The 17,114-nt window shown below is 54.4% G+C and overlaps 6 protein-coding genes and 1 non-coding gene across 7 annotated transcripts; 4 read left to right on the forward strand and 3 right to left on the reverse strand.

Moving 5' to 3' along the window:
* Positions 1 to 648: 648 nt before the first annotated feature.
* M406DRAFT_t77 lies at positions 649 to 752 on the reverse strand. Its single transcript has one exon. It is a non-coding gene; the product is annotated as a tRNA-Leu (tRNA).
* Positions 753 to 1,361: 609 nt separating this feature from the next.
* On the forward strand, positions 1,362 to 2,532 carry M406DRAFT_278149 (uncharacterized protein; the record flags this gene model as incomplete). The annotated part of the gene is made up of 4 exons (XM_040918340.1): positions 1,362 to 1,441; positions 1,504 to 1,577; positions 1,658 to 1,921; positions 2,015 to 2,532. 4 exons carry the CDS (start codon positions 1,362 to 1,364, stop codon positions 2,395 to 2,397), a joined length of 801 nt encoding a protein of 266 aa, XP_040775555.1. The 3' UTR covers positions 2,398 to 2,532.
* A 580-nt stretch (positions 2,533 to 3,112) lies between these two features.
* M406DRAFT_229278 (Mur ligase) lies at positions 3,113 to 4,336 on the forward strand (the record flags this gene model as incomplete). The annotated part of the gene is made up of 1 exon (XM_040915807.1): positions 3,113 to 4,336. A coding segment is annotated over one exon (1,224 nt), but the record flags the coding sequence as incomplete, so codon positions are not given.
* A 456-nt stretch (positions 4,337 to 4,792) lies between these two features.
* Positions 4,793 to 6,707, reverse strand: M406DRAFT_62268 (uncharacterized protein; the record flags this gene model as incomplete). Its single annotated transcript, XM_040924768.1, has 6 exons — positions 4,793 to 5,046; positions 5,115 to 5,275; positions 5,358 to 5,981; positions 6,096 to 6,322; positions 6,441 to 6,572; positions 6,678 to 6,707. The coding sequence occupies 6 exons, from the start codon at positions 6,705 to 6,707 to the stop codon at positions 4,793 to 4,795; spliced, it is 1,428 nt and encodes a 475-aa protein (XP_040775557.1).
* A 568-nt stretch (positions 6,708 to 7,275) lies between these two features.
* Positions 7,276 to 10,343, reverse strand: M406DRAFT_62267 (uncharacterized protein; the record flags this gene model as incomplete). The annotated part of the gene is made up of 3 exons (XM_040924767.1): positions 7,276 to 9,831; positions 9,871 to 10,219; positions 10,294 to 10,343. The coding sequence occupies 3 exons, from the start codon at positions 10,341 to 10,343 to the stop codon at positions 7,276 to 7,278; spliced, it is 2,955 nt and encodes a 984-aa protein (XP_040775558.1).
* A 1,321-nt stretch (positions 10,344 to 11,664) lies between these two features.
* M406DRAFT_43032 (family 1 glycosyltransferase) lies at positions 11,665 to 13,224 on the forward strand (the record flags this gene model as incomplete). Its single annotated transcript, XM_040924213.1, has 2 exons — positions 11,665 to 12,736; positions 12,791 to 13,224. 2 exons carry the CDS (start codon positions 11,665 to 11,667, stop codon positions 13,222 to 13,224), a joined length of 1,506 nt encoding a protein of 501 aa, XP_040775559.1.
* A 1,048-nt stretch (positions 13,225 to 14,272) lies between these two features.
* On the forward strand, positions 14,273 to 16,918 carry M406DRAFT_216218 (EF-hand; the record flags this gene model as incomplete). Its single annotated transcript, XM_040915480.1, has 3 exons — positions 14,273 to 15,664; positions 15,818 to 16,336; positions 16,385 to 16,918. Coding segments are annotated over 3 exons (2,445 nt in total), but the record flags the coding sequence as incomplete, so codon positions are not given.
* Positions 16,919 to 17,114: the final 196 nt, after the last annotated feature.

A 17,114-nucleotide genomic window follows, 5' to 3' on the forward strand; every position in this document is an offset into this window, starting at 1 on the left:
TCCAATCGCGTTTTGACGATGTCTTGAGGCGTAGGCTCAGCTCTTGCAGATGACTGTACGTCGTCTCGAGGGTTGCAATCTCGTTGGTTTGTCCTGATGCGGAGGCGTGAATCTCCTTTGTCCTGGTGATCAAGTGAGAAGCGAAGCTGACGAACTGTATCACACTTGCCGCCAGGCCAATTGCGGTCAAGGGATCCATATCCGCATTGCCCGCGTTGCGAAACCTCGATCAGCTCTAGTTTGCAGTCGATGTTGATGTTTTGTGAAGAAGGAAATATGAAAAAGAGTGCCTACTTAAGTACCTGGTCAAGGTAGTCGTGAGGCGCAGTCAGCCTTTTGTGGAGGCCTCTATGTAAGTTTAACAAGTGTAGCAGAGTTCCGAATCTATGCAGCTAGCGTTCAGCTCAACTTGTCGCCTATATCTTTTCGAATGGCAGTGCATATACCAATAATGAGTAGTAGAGCTAATTTCCTATATCTGGTTATATCCTAATGCATTTTATCATCTTAGGTATTATTGATTGTATAGAATTGGCATTCATCAAAATTGGAAACAGGAAGGCAATAAGTATGGACATATCAATAGATGCTCACTGGCCCTTTATACAAAGAACATCTTTTTATCTACAAAAAGCAAAAAATGCAAAATGACAAGAGTGAGATTCGAACTCACGCCTCTTGCGAGACCACGAAAGGAGATTCAAGTTTGGATAACCTGAACGTGGCGCCTTAGACCGCTCGGCCATCTTGCCTTATTGGATATTATTGTGGAGTAAAGTTCAATTATAAAGCACAATTCTAGTCCATCCATCCGTCATTATTTAGATACAGCCCTTGCTTGGTGTTTGAATTGTAAGACTTGCAGCAGTTGAAGGGCATAAGATAAGCATGCAGCATGAAGTCCGAATGCGACGAGAATGTATAGGAAGATAATCCATAGAAACCGCCATACAACTGGGCGCAAAACGAATACTTGCCTGGCTGCAGCTGAAAAGCGTTGCCCTCCTCTACCCTCGCCTGTGACAGTGTCAGCCTTGTTCTCCTTTGGAACTTGCTATGATAGTCAGCTTCCTAACGAGCTCTGGCTCCTAATATTTCTGCTTCTTTCATTCTACCTATGTTGAGGGTGACGAAAAGTTTACATTCTACCTGCTGAGCAAGAGCAAGGACCCACTAAGACATGCCACCCGGGGAAGAGGCTCTGCTTGTGTGGCTCCGTCAGGGTTGGGATCCTCTAGTAGAAGGTCCCAAATCCTAAGTATTATCATTGCGAAGAAAACGTTCCAACTACCGCCGCCGGAACCAACGGAACGACTCATTTACATGTATCGGATTCTAGCTTAAAGTCCGTCTTTTCCATCATGGGTCATCAGAATCACCATTTCGCAGGGGATACTTATGCCAATGCAGGCTTCTGGAGTCCGCCCACAAGCGCCGCCAAGTACGTTGACCATGATGATATCCTGGTGATGCTGCGTATGTTAACCCCAATGTACGTCGCAGTTTTTGCGAGGAGGACTACGCCGTGACTTGGTATATTGCCGAGTTCATCAACGCCATTTCCAGCTTCGCATATGGTCTGCCTCTCCCCAACGCCTTTGATTGAGGTTCCTCCCTCATTGTGGGCGGCCGAGGACGGACTCGCTGACCGGTTTAGTCTACTATGCCCTTGGCTGTTCTATAGTCCACGCTGGTAGCAGACACAGCCCTCGGCGTTTCGATAACCTCTCTGTCGCGTTATGCCTCGTGGGTCTGACGTCGGCTGCCTATCACGGCACACTCCGTCAAGGCGCCCAGTTTTCTGACGATCTGTCTATGCTCCTCCTCTGTGGATGCCTCCTGCAAAAGCTCTACTCACATGGGCAGGGTCCTCGAGCTGCCTCGCTTGTTACAGCCGTAGTGGTCGTGGCGACGTCTGGCAGTGAGTCTCCCTGAAAATACGCCCGTCCCCATCACCTACTTGCATTTTCATCCCTTGCTGGGCAAACTTCTCCGTCACTGACAAATGAAAAAGTGTCGGCTTACTACGTCAGATCAGGCGAGATCGTCATCCACATGAATACCTTCGGCGCCATGGTGAGCCTCATCTGGCCACGTACACTTTATCTCATCTATTCCTCATCGCCAGGCGGCACTCGAAGCCCCGGCCAGACCGCTGAACTTGTACGACGGTTCTGGACTGCGGTCGCCTTTCTCCTGTTGGCCTACGTGCTGTGGCACATTGACCTGGAGAGATGTCTGGAACTGAGACGCATTAGAGAGTCGCTGGGTCTGCCCTGGGCATGGGCTCTGGAGCTGCACGGGTGGTGGCATCTCCTGACGGCCATTGGGGCCGCAGAGTACATCCGTCTCGTGAGGGCCCTTTGCAACAGCAGCAAGGAGGACATGGAGGGCTAGGTGGTTGTAGGCGTTTGGGATTGGGCTTGCAGACACGGTCTCCAAGGGCAGCAGGAACACCCAGGTCCGTTCTATACTGTCTCTCGCAGTAGCATATTCAAGTCAATCAATCCAGCCCGTTGCGATCTCATCGGGGCTTCAGTCATCAGGCGGCAGCGATCGATTACATTGTTACCTCCTCTGGCTTGTTCATTGTCAATGAAACCCTTAATTATGCTGCTCATGATCATGGTTTGCCAACGAACTTGTCCCGTTAGCAAATTGTTCACACTGAACCCGCTGTAGGAGGGAAGATTTTTAGGCGGAGATGGCCCTGTAGCACAGGCCTGTACAGGGGCATCTGAGGAAGCACTAGGCTGCCTCGTCTGTGGAGGTGGTGCGGCTCTAGTAGAAACATTTGCTGAATTTGGATCTCACCTCGCATACCCCATTCCAATCTGCCTCAAACTATTGTGATTAAAGAATACTTTGTCAAGAATCAAGAGGCTGCACCTAAAGACTGAGGTGCAAGAAACTCAGTCTAGATAGATCGAGCTGGTTTCCGACTGAGTCTGTTAACCAAATGTCTTTTGGTCTCATCAACGGCCTCATTCGACCCTCGTCTTCTTCCATCAGAACCACCCATACCCTCTCCTTCTCGCTGATTTTCTCCTGCTGCTTCCTCCGACGAGGCATTGTTACCATGTCGTCGTCCGATTCACCTTATCTCACCCCAACCTACGACAACGCCCTGCATCTCCTCTCCCTCCTTCAATCCAACAAGACCGTCATCAACCTCTTCGCGGCCTCGCCCAACAGCCATGACATCAACGCATCCGCCATCCCCGAGATGAAAGCGTGGCTCTCCCGCGCCGGCTACACAACAGCAGACCTCGCAAGGCTCCGCTGTATCCACGTGGCCGGCACAAAGGGCAAAGGCTCTGTCTGCGCCTTCACGACGTCCATCCTGCGACAGCACCCGACCGTTGCCGGTAGAGTCGGCACCTACACCAGCCCGCACTTGGTGTCTGTTCGCGAGAGGATATGTCTTGACGGGCAGGCCATCGCGAGGGACAAGTTCGTCGCGTACTTCTATGAGTTGTGGAACAAGCTCTCGGATGCGGCGAGGGCGGAGGGGGTCGTTGTTCCCGAGGAGGAGGACTCTGATGGACTGGGCGTGGACGGGCCGTCGACGAAGCCGTTTTACTTCCGCTTTTTGACTTTATTGGCCTTTCATGCCTTCCTGCGTGAGGGCGTGAGGTCTGCTGTGATCGAGTGTGGTATCGGTGGCGAGTATGATTCCACCAACGTCTTGCCGCCGGATGCCGTGACAGTGTCGGCGGTCACGCAGTTGGGTATCGATCATGTCAATATGCTCGGTGACACGGTCCAGAAGATTGCATGGCACAAGGCCGGGATCTTCAAGAAACATGTGCCTGCGTATACCTACCAGGTCATGAAACCTGAGGATGGGGACCCGAGCGTGTTGGAGGTTATGGAAAAGAGGTCGGTGGAGAGGGAGACAGCCCTCGCCGTGCTTGACCCCAGCAGCGTCGAAGAATGGAAAGGCGTGCCTGACGCGAACCTGGAGGGATCCTTTCAAAAGGCGAATATGTTGCTGGCCACAGCTATAGCGAGACGACACCTGCAGGCACTGGGTCACAAGTTTGACGCTGGGTCTTTTGAGAATGGCGGCCAATCGTTACCTAGGGACTTCCAGCACATACCAGACTCTATCATTACCGGCCTACGTACCGCCACAGTTCGTGGCCGCTGCGAGACGGTCGTGCAGGACAACATCTCATGGTATCTAGACGGAGCACACACCGAAGACAGTCTCGTACAAGTCGGAAAGTGGTTCGCTGGCAAGATGTCCGACGAGAAGTCGATCCGAGTCCTCATATTCAACCAACAGGACCGCGATTCCACCAAGCTCCTGCAGACTCTCCTCAATACGCTGCAGGATGAGTCCCAAATTCCCAACCGCAAAATTTTCCAGCACGCAATCTGCTCGACGAACGAGCTGCACAGCTCTCTGACGAAGCCGGATATGACCGTTCAACAGAGAAACAGTCACGTCATGAACCAGTTCTGCCCGGCTACGGTGGCAGTAACGGCGGATAGCGTGTCATCCGCACTACTCATGGCGCGCAACGCCTTGTTAGAGGCGGAAAAAGCAAAGGATGATGTCCAGGTGCAGGTACTGGTCACGGGGAGCTTCAACCTTGTTGGTCCCGCGCTGAGGTTGTTGGACCCTGAAAGTGAGGTCTGAAATCATGCGTGTCTTGGGTGGGTATCTACCGTGCGTTGAGCACATCTCCGTCTATCCTTTCCTCATGTTGAAACGCCGAGGTACATTTCCTCTCCTGATCAATTCTAGAAAACACAAAAGAAACAAGCCAGGTGATTGAGCTGGTCAGAGAGTATCAGCCCCTTCTAATATACCCAAGGCACCTCCTACCAGATGGAGACTGCCAGTGATGAAGACCTGCACTGTCTCCCCTTCCTTCAATGACTGAGCCAGGCTGCGGGCGTTATTGATGGTCTCTTCGATGCTGGGAACGACAGTGACGTTTGCCTTTGGATCAAGCTCTGCCCACCGTTCAGCAAAGCGATGCTGTACCGTCAACTTCTTGATAGCTTCCGGGTCATACTGATGGTTGACAAAATCTGAAAACACGGTCAGCCTCTGGGTACATCTGAATCAAGATTGTATATGTATAGGAGGGACGACTTACCTCGCTTGTAGCCTGTTGTCGCGTATGTAACGTTTGTGCAGAACATGACATGCTCAAATGACGACCCGCCATCCATCTGGGCGCCCGAGTGAAGCCCATCCAGAAAGTCAATGGCCTCCACCCTGCCCTGCTGGTTGAAGATTAGAAGCCTCGGGCCCGACCTGTAACGAGATTTAGTACCATTCCCTCTCTCACACCCCCAAGTTCTCCAATGTTTGTCAGGCAAGAAGGACAATGGCTTACCTGCCCGCACACTCATCCTTGAACCACCTGGCCGCCACCTTGAGACTATCCGTGGTATGAGCCCCATCAATACACCACCTGATCCGACCCTCCTCCTTCACCTCACATCTCCCCCTCCAGTTGACCTGTTCGATGGCATCCTTGAACTCGACCGGCAAGGCGCCCTCGCTCCTCGTGAAACCATCCGGATCAACCCTCTCCAGCGCCGTCTCCGCCAGCGCAATAGCCAGACTGACATTGCGCCTCTGGAACGCCGCGTCCGGCCTGACCCTGACATTCCCCTCCTTCAACCTCGGATCCACACCCACCACCCTCAGCTCGACCCCCTTCTCCGCCGCCCTGTGCCTCAGCACCTCCTCGGCACTCGGAAAAGCAACCTGCTCGACGGCAAACGCCCGACACCCAGTCTTCATGATGCCGGCCTTGTGCCACGCAATCTTGTCCACCATGTCCCCCAGGACAAACACGTGATCGATGCCCAGCGTGCTGATCCCCGTGCACACCGGCCTCTCGACCACGTTCGTGGCATCATACTCACCGCCCACCCCGGTCTCGATGACCGCCGCGTCGACGCCCTCGCGCAGAAACACGTGGAAGGCCAGAAGGGTTAGGTAGCGCGCGTAGCTGGGCGTGGATCCAGGCTCGGCGTCGTCGGGGAAGAGGGAGGCAGTGTTTGCCGTTGATGATGATGACGATAACGATGAGGAAGAGGAGGAGGAAGAGGTGAGCAGGTCGTACACCTCGAAAAAGTACCTTGCGAAGAGGGCCTCCGAGATGGGTGCGCCGTCGAGGCGAATGCGCTCGCGGACGGCAATGAGGTGCGGGCTGGTGAGCAGGCCGATTCTGGAGGGCCGCGCGTGGGTGCGCTGGTGGTGGGAGAGGATGGATGCTACAAAGGCGCAGACGCTACCCTTGCCTTTGGTGCCGGCTACGTGGATCACGTTGAGACGGTTGAGGTCTTCTGGCTAAGGAAAGTGAGACGCAGAAGAGAGAGTGCGTCTCTGATCAGTCCTTGGACAGAACAATAATAGAATGAACAAGATAGGCGATAAAGGTCGACAGGAGAGGAGTGGAGGAGCTCACAGTGTGGCCCAGGCGCGCCCAGTAGGCCTTCATTTCTCGGATGCTGCTCTCATCAGGCCGGACGCCGGCTCTGCGCCGTGCCTCGATAATCGCGAACGGCGTCTGTAAGTTGTTGAGGGCATCGATTGCATCCTGCCATCTTGCAATTAATACATTTCCGTCCAGCCTTATTGTATCCAGCGGTTCTCCCAAGTCATAGAACCAGGAGGATGAGAGATGGGCATGTGTGAGACTCACTGCGTACGTCCTATTGGGTGACGAGCTCATTTTGCGCCCTTGAAATACGCTATCTCTTTTCAGAACTGATACCAAAAAATGAGAGGACGAGGAGGACCAGGAGGACGGTGTGAATCTCGTCAGTACATGTTGCATTGCAGGTCTTTTCTGCTTTAGGCCGGTGCACGTTGTAAGTTAAAGTAAGTAGTAGTAATAGTAGGCTTGTAAGTACTGCTGCAGTTGGGAGGTCGGAAAAGTCGCCGACCTGTGAAAGGGTTGAGCGCTGTGCCCCACCTCAGCATATTTTCAATTATTTGCTGTACGATGCTAGATCCGACCCGCGAGTGACCGAAGTCGGGGCGGTCGGGCAAGACAACAACAAATTAGCCCCAAGAACAGGCTCTCGTGTACAAAATGTGAAGAACGGCAGAAGTGTTTACAAGACGGTTTTTGGATCTAGTATTGAGGCGTATGGCCAATTCCCTCAAATCCTGCACGTGAAAATAGACATTATGGAGGAGGGGAATATAAGTGGGAAAGGAGGGATATCTTCTGAATTTCGTACACCAGTACTGAGTAACATCTACAAGCTCTATGGCAGCTCTGGTCCAGAGCCATGTTAGACAGTCTGGACCGCCTCCTCGCACCTCCCACATAATGCATCTTCCTGCGGCGCAACATACCGCCAACACCTTGGGCACTTGTGCTCTTTGGGCGGCAACACCCAGACTCTGCATGGCACCTCAACAAGGGAGCCATCGACAGCAGGGACACTAAAGTTGTCCTCATACATCCACTCCGGCGCTTCTGGAAATGGCTCGTTGATCTGTACCGACGACACGACGAAAAGGGTGCTGAGCTCATCTCGAAACTGCTCGAGACACTCCACGATAGCCGGAGCAGACGTCTCAACCACGATGGAGCATTGCAGCGAAGAGCCCATGAGCTTGTCTCTGCGCGCAGCCTCGGTCGTAGCCTTGATGCTCGCATGAACGGCTGATAGCACCGGTATGGCCTTGCGGAGCACAGCTTCGTCACCTGGCAGCCGGCTCTCGTCCATGAGGGGAGACTCGTAAAGTTGCCGGAGAGGGTGGATGGCATCTTTCTTCAGCCATTCTGGACAACAATCCCATGCCTCTTCGACAAGCAACGGCGTAATGGGCGCGAGCATGCGCATCATGCCCCAGAACACAGGCTCCAGCACGCTGGCCCCATCGCCGCAGTAGAGCCTGTCTTTCTTGGCCTCGATATAAAAGGCAGACAGCTCATTTACCACCCACCAATTTACCGCACTGATGCCTTTCTGGAACTCGAATCTGTCGTACGCTTTGCCGACTTGGCTCATCGTATCCCGCAGCTGTATGATTGCGATGTGGTCCGTGACTGTCAGCGGGAGTGTCCGAGCAGATTGGCGCATCAAGCCGAGCAACATCTTGATAATGCGCCGGTACTTGATCAGGGACACATGCACCGACTCCAAGACCGGTGGACCTATCGCCACGTCGCGAGTGTAGTCGCTGCTGGTCGCCCATAGCCGAAGCGCATCTGGGCCGAGTGCTTCATAACGAGGACCGGAGTCTTGTGCCCCATTTTCCACCCCGTCTTCCTCGTCATCTTTGTGCCTATTTTTCCTCGGACGCAGTAGTTTTCCTTCCATGACATCTCTTGGGAGAATCATGTTCCCTAAGGACTTGGACATCTTCCTCCCCGAATTGTCCAGAGTGAACCCGTGTGTGATGAGGTGCTTGAACGGAGCCAGACCGACATCCTGCTCAACAAGACTGGGCTTTCCCGGTACACCTCTTTGAGCGGTCGCGGCTGCGACACGCGTCAACAAACTGGACTGAAACCAGCCACGGTGCTGGTCGGTGCCCTCGAGGTAGACGTCAGCCCTGGCACCGCCCTCGTGAGTCCAGCTGCTGCCGCTATCGAACCAGACGTCCATGGTATCAGTGCCACGCCGATACCCGTTACTACTGCCCTGCAGGGATGCCGGAATCCACTGCGGGTCACTCGGATCATCGGACCACCAGGCATCGGTACCTCTCTTCCGGATGACGGAGATGATATGCTTCACGCTCTCCTCGGTCATCACAGCATCGCCGTTGCTGTCGTACAAGGCAGGAATCGGAACGCCCCACGCTCGCTGTCTTGAGATGCACCATTCACTGCGTCCCTTGACGAAGCTTTCCAGCCTCGTCTTACCGCTGGAGGGTATAAACTGCACATCATCAAGCGCCTTCAAGGCCGCGCCCTTGATACCTTCGACATCAGCAAACCACTGCGCCGTAGCCCTGATGATGACGGGCTTCTTTGTCCGCCAGTCAATGGGATATTTGTGCTGGTATTTGTGAATGTGTAGAGCATCCTTGCCCAAGAGGCCCAGCACTGTTGCATTTCCCCTACCCTGCGCAAAAAGGCCTTGCAGGGTCTCTGGGTTTTGCGGGTACGCCTCCGCGGTAAAATGACCACGGTCGTCCACTGGTGCAGAAATGTCCAGCCCAAGAGGCCTGCAGACCTCGTAGTCATCGTGGCCGTGGCCCGGCGCAAGATGGACCAAACCTGAACCAGAGTCGGCTGAGACAAAATCTGCATGTAAGATGGGCTGCTGAGGAGCTGCGTCTCCGTGCAGAGGATTCCGATACGTGAGATGACGCAGGTCGGCTCCTTTACATACGGCGATGATTGAAGTGTCCGTCGGGTGCCAACCCATGAATTCCCCGACCCTCGCATAGCAGTCCTTGGCCACTATGTACGCATTTTGCCCATCCTTGACAATAGCATACTCCAGCTCATCATGCACGGCAATGGCCTTGTTTGCCGGTAATGTCCAAGGTGTGGTGGTCCAGATGACGGCATACAGTTTGCGCTCGGAGTGGTCCCCAAGGAGCGTGGGCAGCGGGCCGTCAGCCGTGCTTAGTATTGGGAAGCGCACATACGCCGCCGTAGACGTGTAGTTATCTTTGTACTCGATCTCGGCCTCCGCAAGCGCGGTGCGTGAGGAGGGCGACCAGTACACCGGTTTGAACCGTCGGTAGATCAGACCCTTCTGGACCATATCCAGGAACAATTCAAGCTGCCTGATCTCGTACCCCGGGTCCATAGTCTTCCAACTGCTGTCCCAGTCGGCCATGACAGCAAATGACTTGAACTCCTCCATCTGCGACAGCACTGTCTCGTTCGCGAGATTCCGAGCCGCGGCGCGGATCTCTACGGGCGTCATGGCCGTGCTCGCCCCGCCATTGCTGCTGTTCTCGCTGCCAGTTTTCCCTGCAGCCAATCCAGAGGCAGCCTCGAGGGCCTTGAGCTCGATAGGCAGGCCATGACAGTCCCAGCCAGGCGCATATTGAACCCTGTGTCCCTGCTGCACCTTGACGCGCAGTATCGCGTCCTTGAGGATCTTGTTCAGCGCGTGGCCGACGTGGAGCGAGCCATTGGCGTACGGCGGGCCATCATGCAGGATGAAAGGTTTTTCATATTTTCGTTCGGTTGCTTGCCATTTGTACAAGTCGGTGGTGCAGCGCTGGAGATACCGTTCGTGATTTTGAGCTCTTGGGCGTGGCCTGTACGGGAGACAGAGAAATGGGACGTCAGTCTGTTGTCCGTCTGAAAACTGTAGAAGGGGACCTTGACTTACGGGAAAAGGATCTTGGGTAAATGTACGGTCGACTGCCACGATTTCGACATGATCCTCTCCGAAAACCCATTTCACGTTCTCGTCGCTGGCGGCATGGCTAGATCAGATATGTTCTTATTCCCTGTTCCACGACGACGCGTTCAAAAAACCCTTCGAGCTACGCACCCCATTTATGAGGGTTAGGGTTGCTGGGCCCCTGCATGCCAAGGCGCCTCCAGCGTCTCGCTTATCGTCTAACATACAAAACAACCCACTGGCCAACGAAAGATACAGTGCTGAGGACCACCAACAATTATCTACTTACTCGTGAGAACCAGATCGGCACAATATCTGACAATCCCATTTTGGACAATAGCAGATCCTCGAATAGGTCCCTGACTGTAATGAGACCCAATCTCAAACCTGACAACACACGTCCTGTTTCGGTATCTTTGTCCGTAGGATCTGCTATGCTCAGACTTGAATCAGGCCAGCCTACGTGCCTACATACAGTAGAGCCCCTGTACACAAGAGATCTGCCACGTTTGAATATATTTATTGAGCTCCTCGGATCCGACCTCTGAGACTATGAAAAAGGCGGAAATTGGCGACCAAGCAGCTCGTTCCTACGCCTGATCGTTGTCTCCACCACAGCTGTGCGCTACCTATTCTTGTATATAAGCTTCGTATGTACCAAGTACATAGTAAACAAGACTGACTGGAAATAGGAAATTCGTATAGCTCATACAGTATCGAGTGTGGTCGTGTGCGAGCCGACCCACTCTGACCCATCTGAAATCACAGAGTGCATGTCCGCACCACGCCATACAGGGTCCTTGAATAGAGTTTACCTGGGTTCACTCTCAGCTTCTTGGCCCTATTCCCACGTGCTGCCCCTTCTTGCTTCATTCTGAGTATGCACAAGTTATTGATAAGCGAGTCATGCTGCACATGATCTTTGCGAGGATTCAGTTCTCAGCATCGATTCAAGAGGATGAACAGATCTGTTGGCCGTGTGACGGTAGCACGGCATCTCTCTCTCTCTCTCTCTTCAACTATTTGTTCGCTAGGTAGGATCGAAATCCCAGATGGGAGCTGGGTCCTTCAAGGGGCACCTAGATAAGAGGGAACCTTTCTTAGGCATAGTGGTAATCAGACTGGAGAAGTCAAGGCTATATGGACCCATACTTTCGGCGGTGGTAGCTACTGCATCAGGTTGGGGTTATAAGGAGAAAAGGGAGACATACATAGTACGTCCCCATAGAGAGAGAGAGAGATGGATGCGTATAAAGATATACCCTCCTTCTCCCGTGAATTGTCATATAGTCTCTCCGCTAGGCTGTAGAATTTTCTTCATCCCATTGGTCAATCCCGAAGAGCCCCCTCGTCAAGATGGCCGCACCCAAGAAGATTCTTTTCATCTGCTCCAGCGATTATGGCCAGGCCAATGTTATCCTGGCGACCTCGTACGCCCTTATGGCAACGGGAGCACCTCTTGAGATGCACGTCGCATCAGAGCATCCCATGAAGCCAGAGGTCGAACACACGATGGCGTTAGCAGACGAAACAATCAAGACAGCCGCGCCGTACAAACTTCACTTCCACGGCATCACGGGCGTGTCCCACTTCGAAGCAATGTCACGACCACAAGCAGGTGTCATGGACGCCTGGTCACTCCCCTTGCCAAATTTCTCGAATGCGTCAGTCTTCATGGGCCGTTTCTCTTACGGTGCCATGCCCTGGGAGCCGGAGGAGGTTGTTGATCTTTATGCCCAGACTGTCAGCATCATCAAGGAGGTTCAGCCTGAACTAACAGTCATCGACCCTCTCTACCTGCCCGGACTCACTGCGGCACACTATCTTAAGGTCAAGTGGACCGTATTAGCTCCCAATACCATCAAGGACTTTGCCGTACCATGCCAGCCCAAGGGCGCAGCTCTGTGGAAATACCCGGTCATCGGCTCTGGCCTCCCATATCCGGTGCCATGGTCTCAGATGGCACATAATATAGGGCTCACGCTCATCCTCGCCAAGACGATGCTGACCGACAACCGGACCAAGACGGCAGTGAGGCTCCTGCGAGAGCACACCGGTGACGAGAACCTACAGATGATGTCCTTGGCCGAGCTGGGCGTGGTCCACGCGCCGCCTCCCGGGCTGAGGCTCATCAGCGCCTTCTCGCCGGACCTAGACTACCCTCTCGATATCATTCCCAGCCACGTCATTCCGGTCGGGCCAATCGTGCGATACGCAAAAAAGCTGGCTGATATTGACCCCACGCTGGACCAATGGCTTTCGAGGGGCCCAACGGTGTACATCAACCTGGGCACACAGTTGAAGATGACGCCGGCTGAGGCGCTGGAGATGGCGCTGTCCGTGCGTGATCTCCTTGACGCGGCCGGTGCATCCTCCAAGATGCAAGTTCTCTGGAAGCTGAAGCGCAAGGCAGGGGATGCCAAGGACGGTAGCAGCAGCAGCAGCAGCAGCAGCAGCAGCGGGGACGATTGCTCCTTCGAAGGCGAGTGGAAGGTTGTGCACGACACACTGTTGCCTGAGATTGAGACCGGCCGTGTGCGTATCACGTCCTGGGTCAAGGCAGACCCGTGCTCGATCCTGTTATCTGGACGTGTCGTCTGCTCTGTGCACCACGGAGGCGCAAATTCACACCATGAAGCGTTGGCAGCCGGAGTACCACAAGTCGTGCTACCGTCATGGATCGACTGTTACGACTTTGGAAACCGCGTCGAGCTAAACGGCGTGGGCATCAGGGCGAACAAGACTGCGGCCCCGCGGTGGGCGCGTGCGGAGCTGGGCACGGCACTGAAGGACATTCTGATCGGAGAGAAAGCTGTCGCGTTCCGAGAAAACGCAAAGAAGCTGGCCGAGAAGCACCCAGAGCATGCAGGACGGACTAAGGCTGCGGATGTCATCTTGGACATCCTAAACACATGATAATAGGCTCTAGGAGAGACACACGGATTGTTTGAAGCCTTTGCCAACTATTGGGTTTTTCTTTGTCTTTTTTTTTTTTTTTGTGTCTGGTCCTTTTTCTTCGAACGTTGTTCTTTGGATGGGAGGGCAGTGCTTCTTAATGTTAGACAGATGGTCATGATATGTTTGATAATACATGCTCTCTTCCATACTTGCTGAGAGTTTTTATAATTTAGTTCAAAACATAGACGTGTTGTCATAGTACACAAGAGTTGAGGAGTGCCGTAGGCACTGGAACTGGCTATAGACCCCTGCAAGCGTAGGCTATAAATGGGCGGCTGGCTAATAGCTTCCAGTCGGGGGAGCCTTTGCTTGAGCCGCTATTACAGTAGCTCACCCCAGTGACGCGATCCCACCTGAGAGCTCTCTGAGCTTCCCCAAAGTCCAACCCTCAACCTTAAACGGACGCCACGGCTGACATCCACCTTTGACCCCTCTTGATCATTCCTGTGCCCCCAACAGAACATTTTTCTGACCTCTGCCAAATGGCAGACAGTTAGTTCTCTCTCTGCGTTGACAGACCGCGCTGAAGCACCATGATTTCCGACCACCAGCAGCCATGGATTCGACCTCTTCAGCCGCTGCGACCTTGACGCGCCCACGTCTCGCCATCCAGGTCATTACGGGGCTCGCTGCTGGCTTCATCATCTACCAAGCCTGGAAGCAGCAGTCTCGACAGGCATCTTCTGCATCTGCAGCCACTACTAACGGAACCAACAGTACCGGCCTGCATCGGAGTAATGCAGTCCGCAGAACGGAGCGAAACAACCGACGGCGGATCGAAGGGGCCATCGATGACCTTGTAAACTCGGGCTACGGCATCGAGCAGCGACAACACCTCGAGGGCCTCCTTCGGCGACACTTCAACCAGCCAAACGACCAGACGACTTTGGATGCAGCACCCGTCGAATTCGATGGCCCAGATGCTGTCACGCAGCCCGACGAGAATGTAAACGTTCCGGAGCCACAACTGCCCCCTGCCACAGAGCCGGGTGAGAACGACCGCAGAGCCGAGACGGTAGCTGGAGACGAGCCATCGCTGCACTCCGAGTGGCAAGACGACCCATGGACAGTGCCGCCCCGCTCAGGTCACAACATCGTTGGCCTGCTGTTCAGGGTCTCGGAGGATAACGCCCGGCGCAATGCCTACGTCCACCGGGGCTGCATGTGCAATGCCTGCGGGCTCCTGCCCATCCGCGGTATACGCTATCGTTGTGCCAACTGCGCCGATTTTGACCTCTGCGAGACGTGCGAGTCTCAGGGCTTGCATATCAAGACACACGTGTTCTACAAGGTCAGGGTCCCCGCGCCGCCCTTCGGTCCGAAATCGATGCAACCTGTGTGGTACCCTGGCGACCCGGATACAGCCCTCAGAAGCCTGCCCAACCCGCTCATCAGGCATCTGGCGAGGGAGACGGGCTTTGAACGACCCGAGCTGGAGGCTCTGTGGGAGCAGTGGACCTTCATTGCAGCTACCGAGTGGAGGGACGACCCAGATGAACTGTACCTAGCTGCAGATCGCAAGACGTTCGAGAGATACCTCGTGCCTTCGAGTGGCACGAAGCGCACCACACCAAACCTGATTCACGACCGAATGTTTGCTTTCTACGACACCAACGGCGACGATCTGATCAGCTTTCCCGAATTTCTCAAGGGATTGTCCTACAAGAAAGGCAAAGAGAGACTTGAGAGGATATTCAAGGGCTACGATATCGACGGCGATGGCTACATATCTCGAAGGGACTGTCTGCGGATGTTCCGAACCTACTACGTCTTGTACAAGCAAATGCACGCAGACGTGATCGAAGGCTTAGACCAGCAAGCTCTGCACAATACTGACACCCAACAGCTTGTCACTGGAAGGCAGCCGCTCAGCAGCCACTTCGGCCGTGAAGGCCGGGTGCCTGAAGCTGACCATGGACGCAGGATGGAAGGCAAAGTTTTTCACAGCAACGGCGAAGTGTTTATTAACGATGACAAATTCAATGTTGTGAACGAGACCCGGCCGGATGTTGGAAACCGCGAGGAGATCCTTTCCAGCCTTTTCAGCCAGGGCGGAGACATCGACCACGGCAGCAGGTTCTATGCGTCCACCTCCGAGCACGTCACCTCTCCTACCGGGGAGGACGTATCACATATCCACTTTGAGGCGTTGCTCAACCCGCCGACACAAGTCGCAGAACTGGTGAACTTGTTGGTTGGCGAGTCGCGCAACATCCAGCCTGGTGAGATCTCTCCAGACAATCGTGAGGAACAGCAGAACAGTCATGATAGCGGCAGCGAGGAAGATACGTCCGTGGAAGAAGACGACACGGAAGCACCCAGACCACCACTCGAAGGAGCCGCGTCGGGTCTGCCGGCAAATGCATCTCTGGGATTCTCTGCTGCTACGACGAACGGCGTTACTTCCTCTGAGGTTGCCTCCTCTCCAACTGCCGCTGTGCTGCGGGAAGCTGGTGACGAGCGGTGGACCAACAGGCCCCCAACTGAGAGTCAGCTGAGGGCTCGGCACTTTCGTCTCGAAGCTCACAGAAAGTGGGCGATGGACAGGAAGCTGCGGGATGCCGTGAGGAAAAAGTTGTTCGATCGCTGGAGGAAGCGCACTTTCTACCTGATGGAAGAGGAGGGCACGTCACCGCCAGAAGGATTTGATGCCGATGAGGACGTTCTTGCAGATATCACTGCAACCGAGGGGTTCGAGTCCAAGGACGGACAGCCTGCCCTGTCTGCCCGGTCGAGGTCATCATCCAAGGTTCGCTTTGCCGAGGACACCGACGACTACGAGGTCAGATCCAACCCATCCACGTCGTCGAGGAGCGTGCCAGAGCGTTGGGGAGGAATGGATATACCTGATGCTGAGAGAGATATGGGGAAGGAGATTCTCTACGTTGTGACGCAGCAGGCCTTTAACGAGATCCTCGATGTCCTTTTCAAAGAAAAGGAAGATCTTGCTGTCAAGGCTGCGCAGTCCAAGGAATGGAGGGATGCATACCGAGACGTCCTGGACTCCTTTGACCCGGATCAACCATTACGGGCACCTTCGCAACCTACCCCTCAGCAATCCGGAACGGGAGTCAGCTTCGGAATCGTCGTTGAGGTCGATGAGAACAAACCGATCCAGGATAGAAACGTGGACGAGCTTCTCGCGACTGCAGGATACGAAGTCGACGAAACTCTGGCGGTGGACGGGACTGTGGTGGAGCGCGAGGACGAAGACGAAGTTGACACGAGTGCAGACGAAGAGGACCACTTGGAGGAGACGTCTGAGAACGGTTCAGCACACATGATGGACGCGACCTCGTATCGTGACCCGACCATGCCTCAATTTCGTCCCAACTGTGACGCGGATCTCCGTCGGACTGACACCACCCCGCATTCCGACCAGCGTCAGCAGGCTGCAGAAATGAAGGGCTTCAACTGCGCCCAGCCCAGTCTCAATAGCCCACCGCCACAAAAAGGACGACCCCTGACACGCCCGGACCGCTCGGTTCTTGTCGAATGGAAAAAACTGGACGCCGCTGAGGCGGAAGCCAAGGAGCGCGGCGGGTGGGGCCGGTTGACGCTGGCTGAATTCAAGGAGATTTGGCATCGCGAGGAGAGCGGACACCACCGGCTGGACTATCTGGGGACGTGGATCGACTTTTGCATACCTTAGGGAAGGGAGATGCTGAATATTCTACCGTTTATCAATTTGCAGGCCTGGGGCATGTCCGAGCCTAGCTTTGGTAGAACTACTGCCGCCGCTGCCCAACATCAGGCCTAAGACTTTGAGAGTGAAATAGATCTCGATGAGCATGAGAGCGAGAACCTTTACTTTTTGGGGCTGCCGCTAGGCAGAAGAGAAGTTGTCG

The sequence above is a fragment of the Cryphonectria parasitica genome, assembly GCF_011745365.1.
Source record: "Cryphonectria parasitica EP155 unplaced genomic scaffold M406scaffold_5, whole genome shotgun sequence".
Taxonomy (NCBI): domain Eukaryota; kingdom Fungi; phylum Ascomycota; class Sordariomycetes; order Diaporthales; family Cryphonectriaceae; genus Cryphonectria; species Cryphonectria parasitica.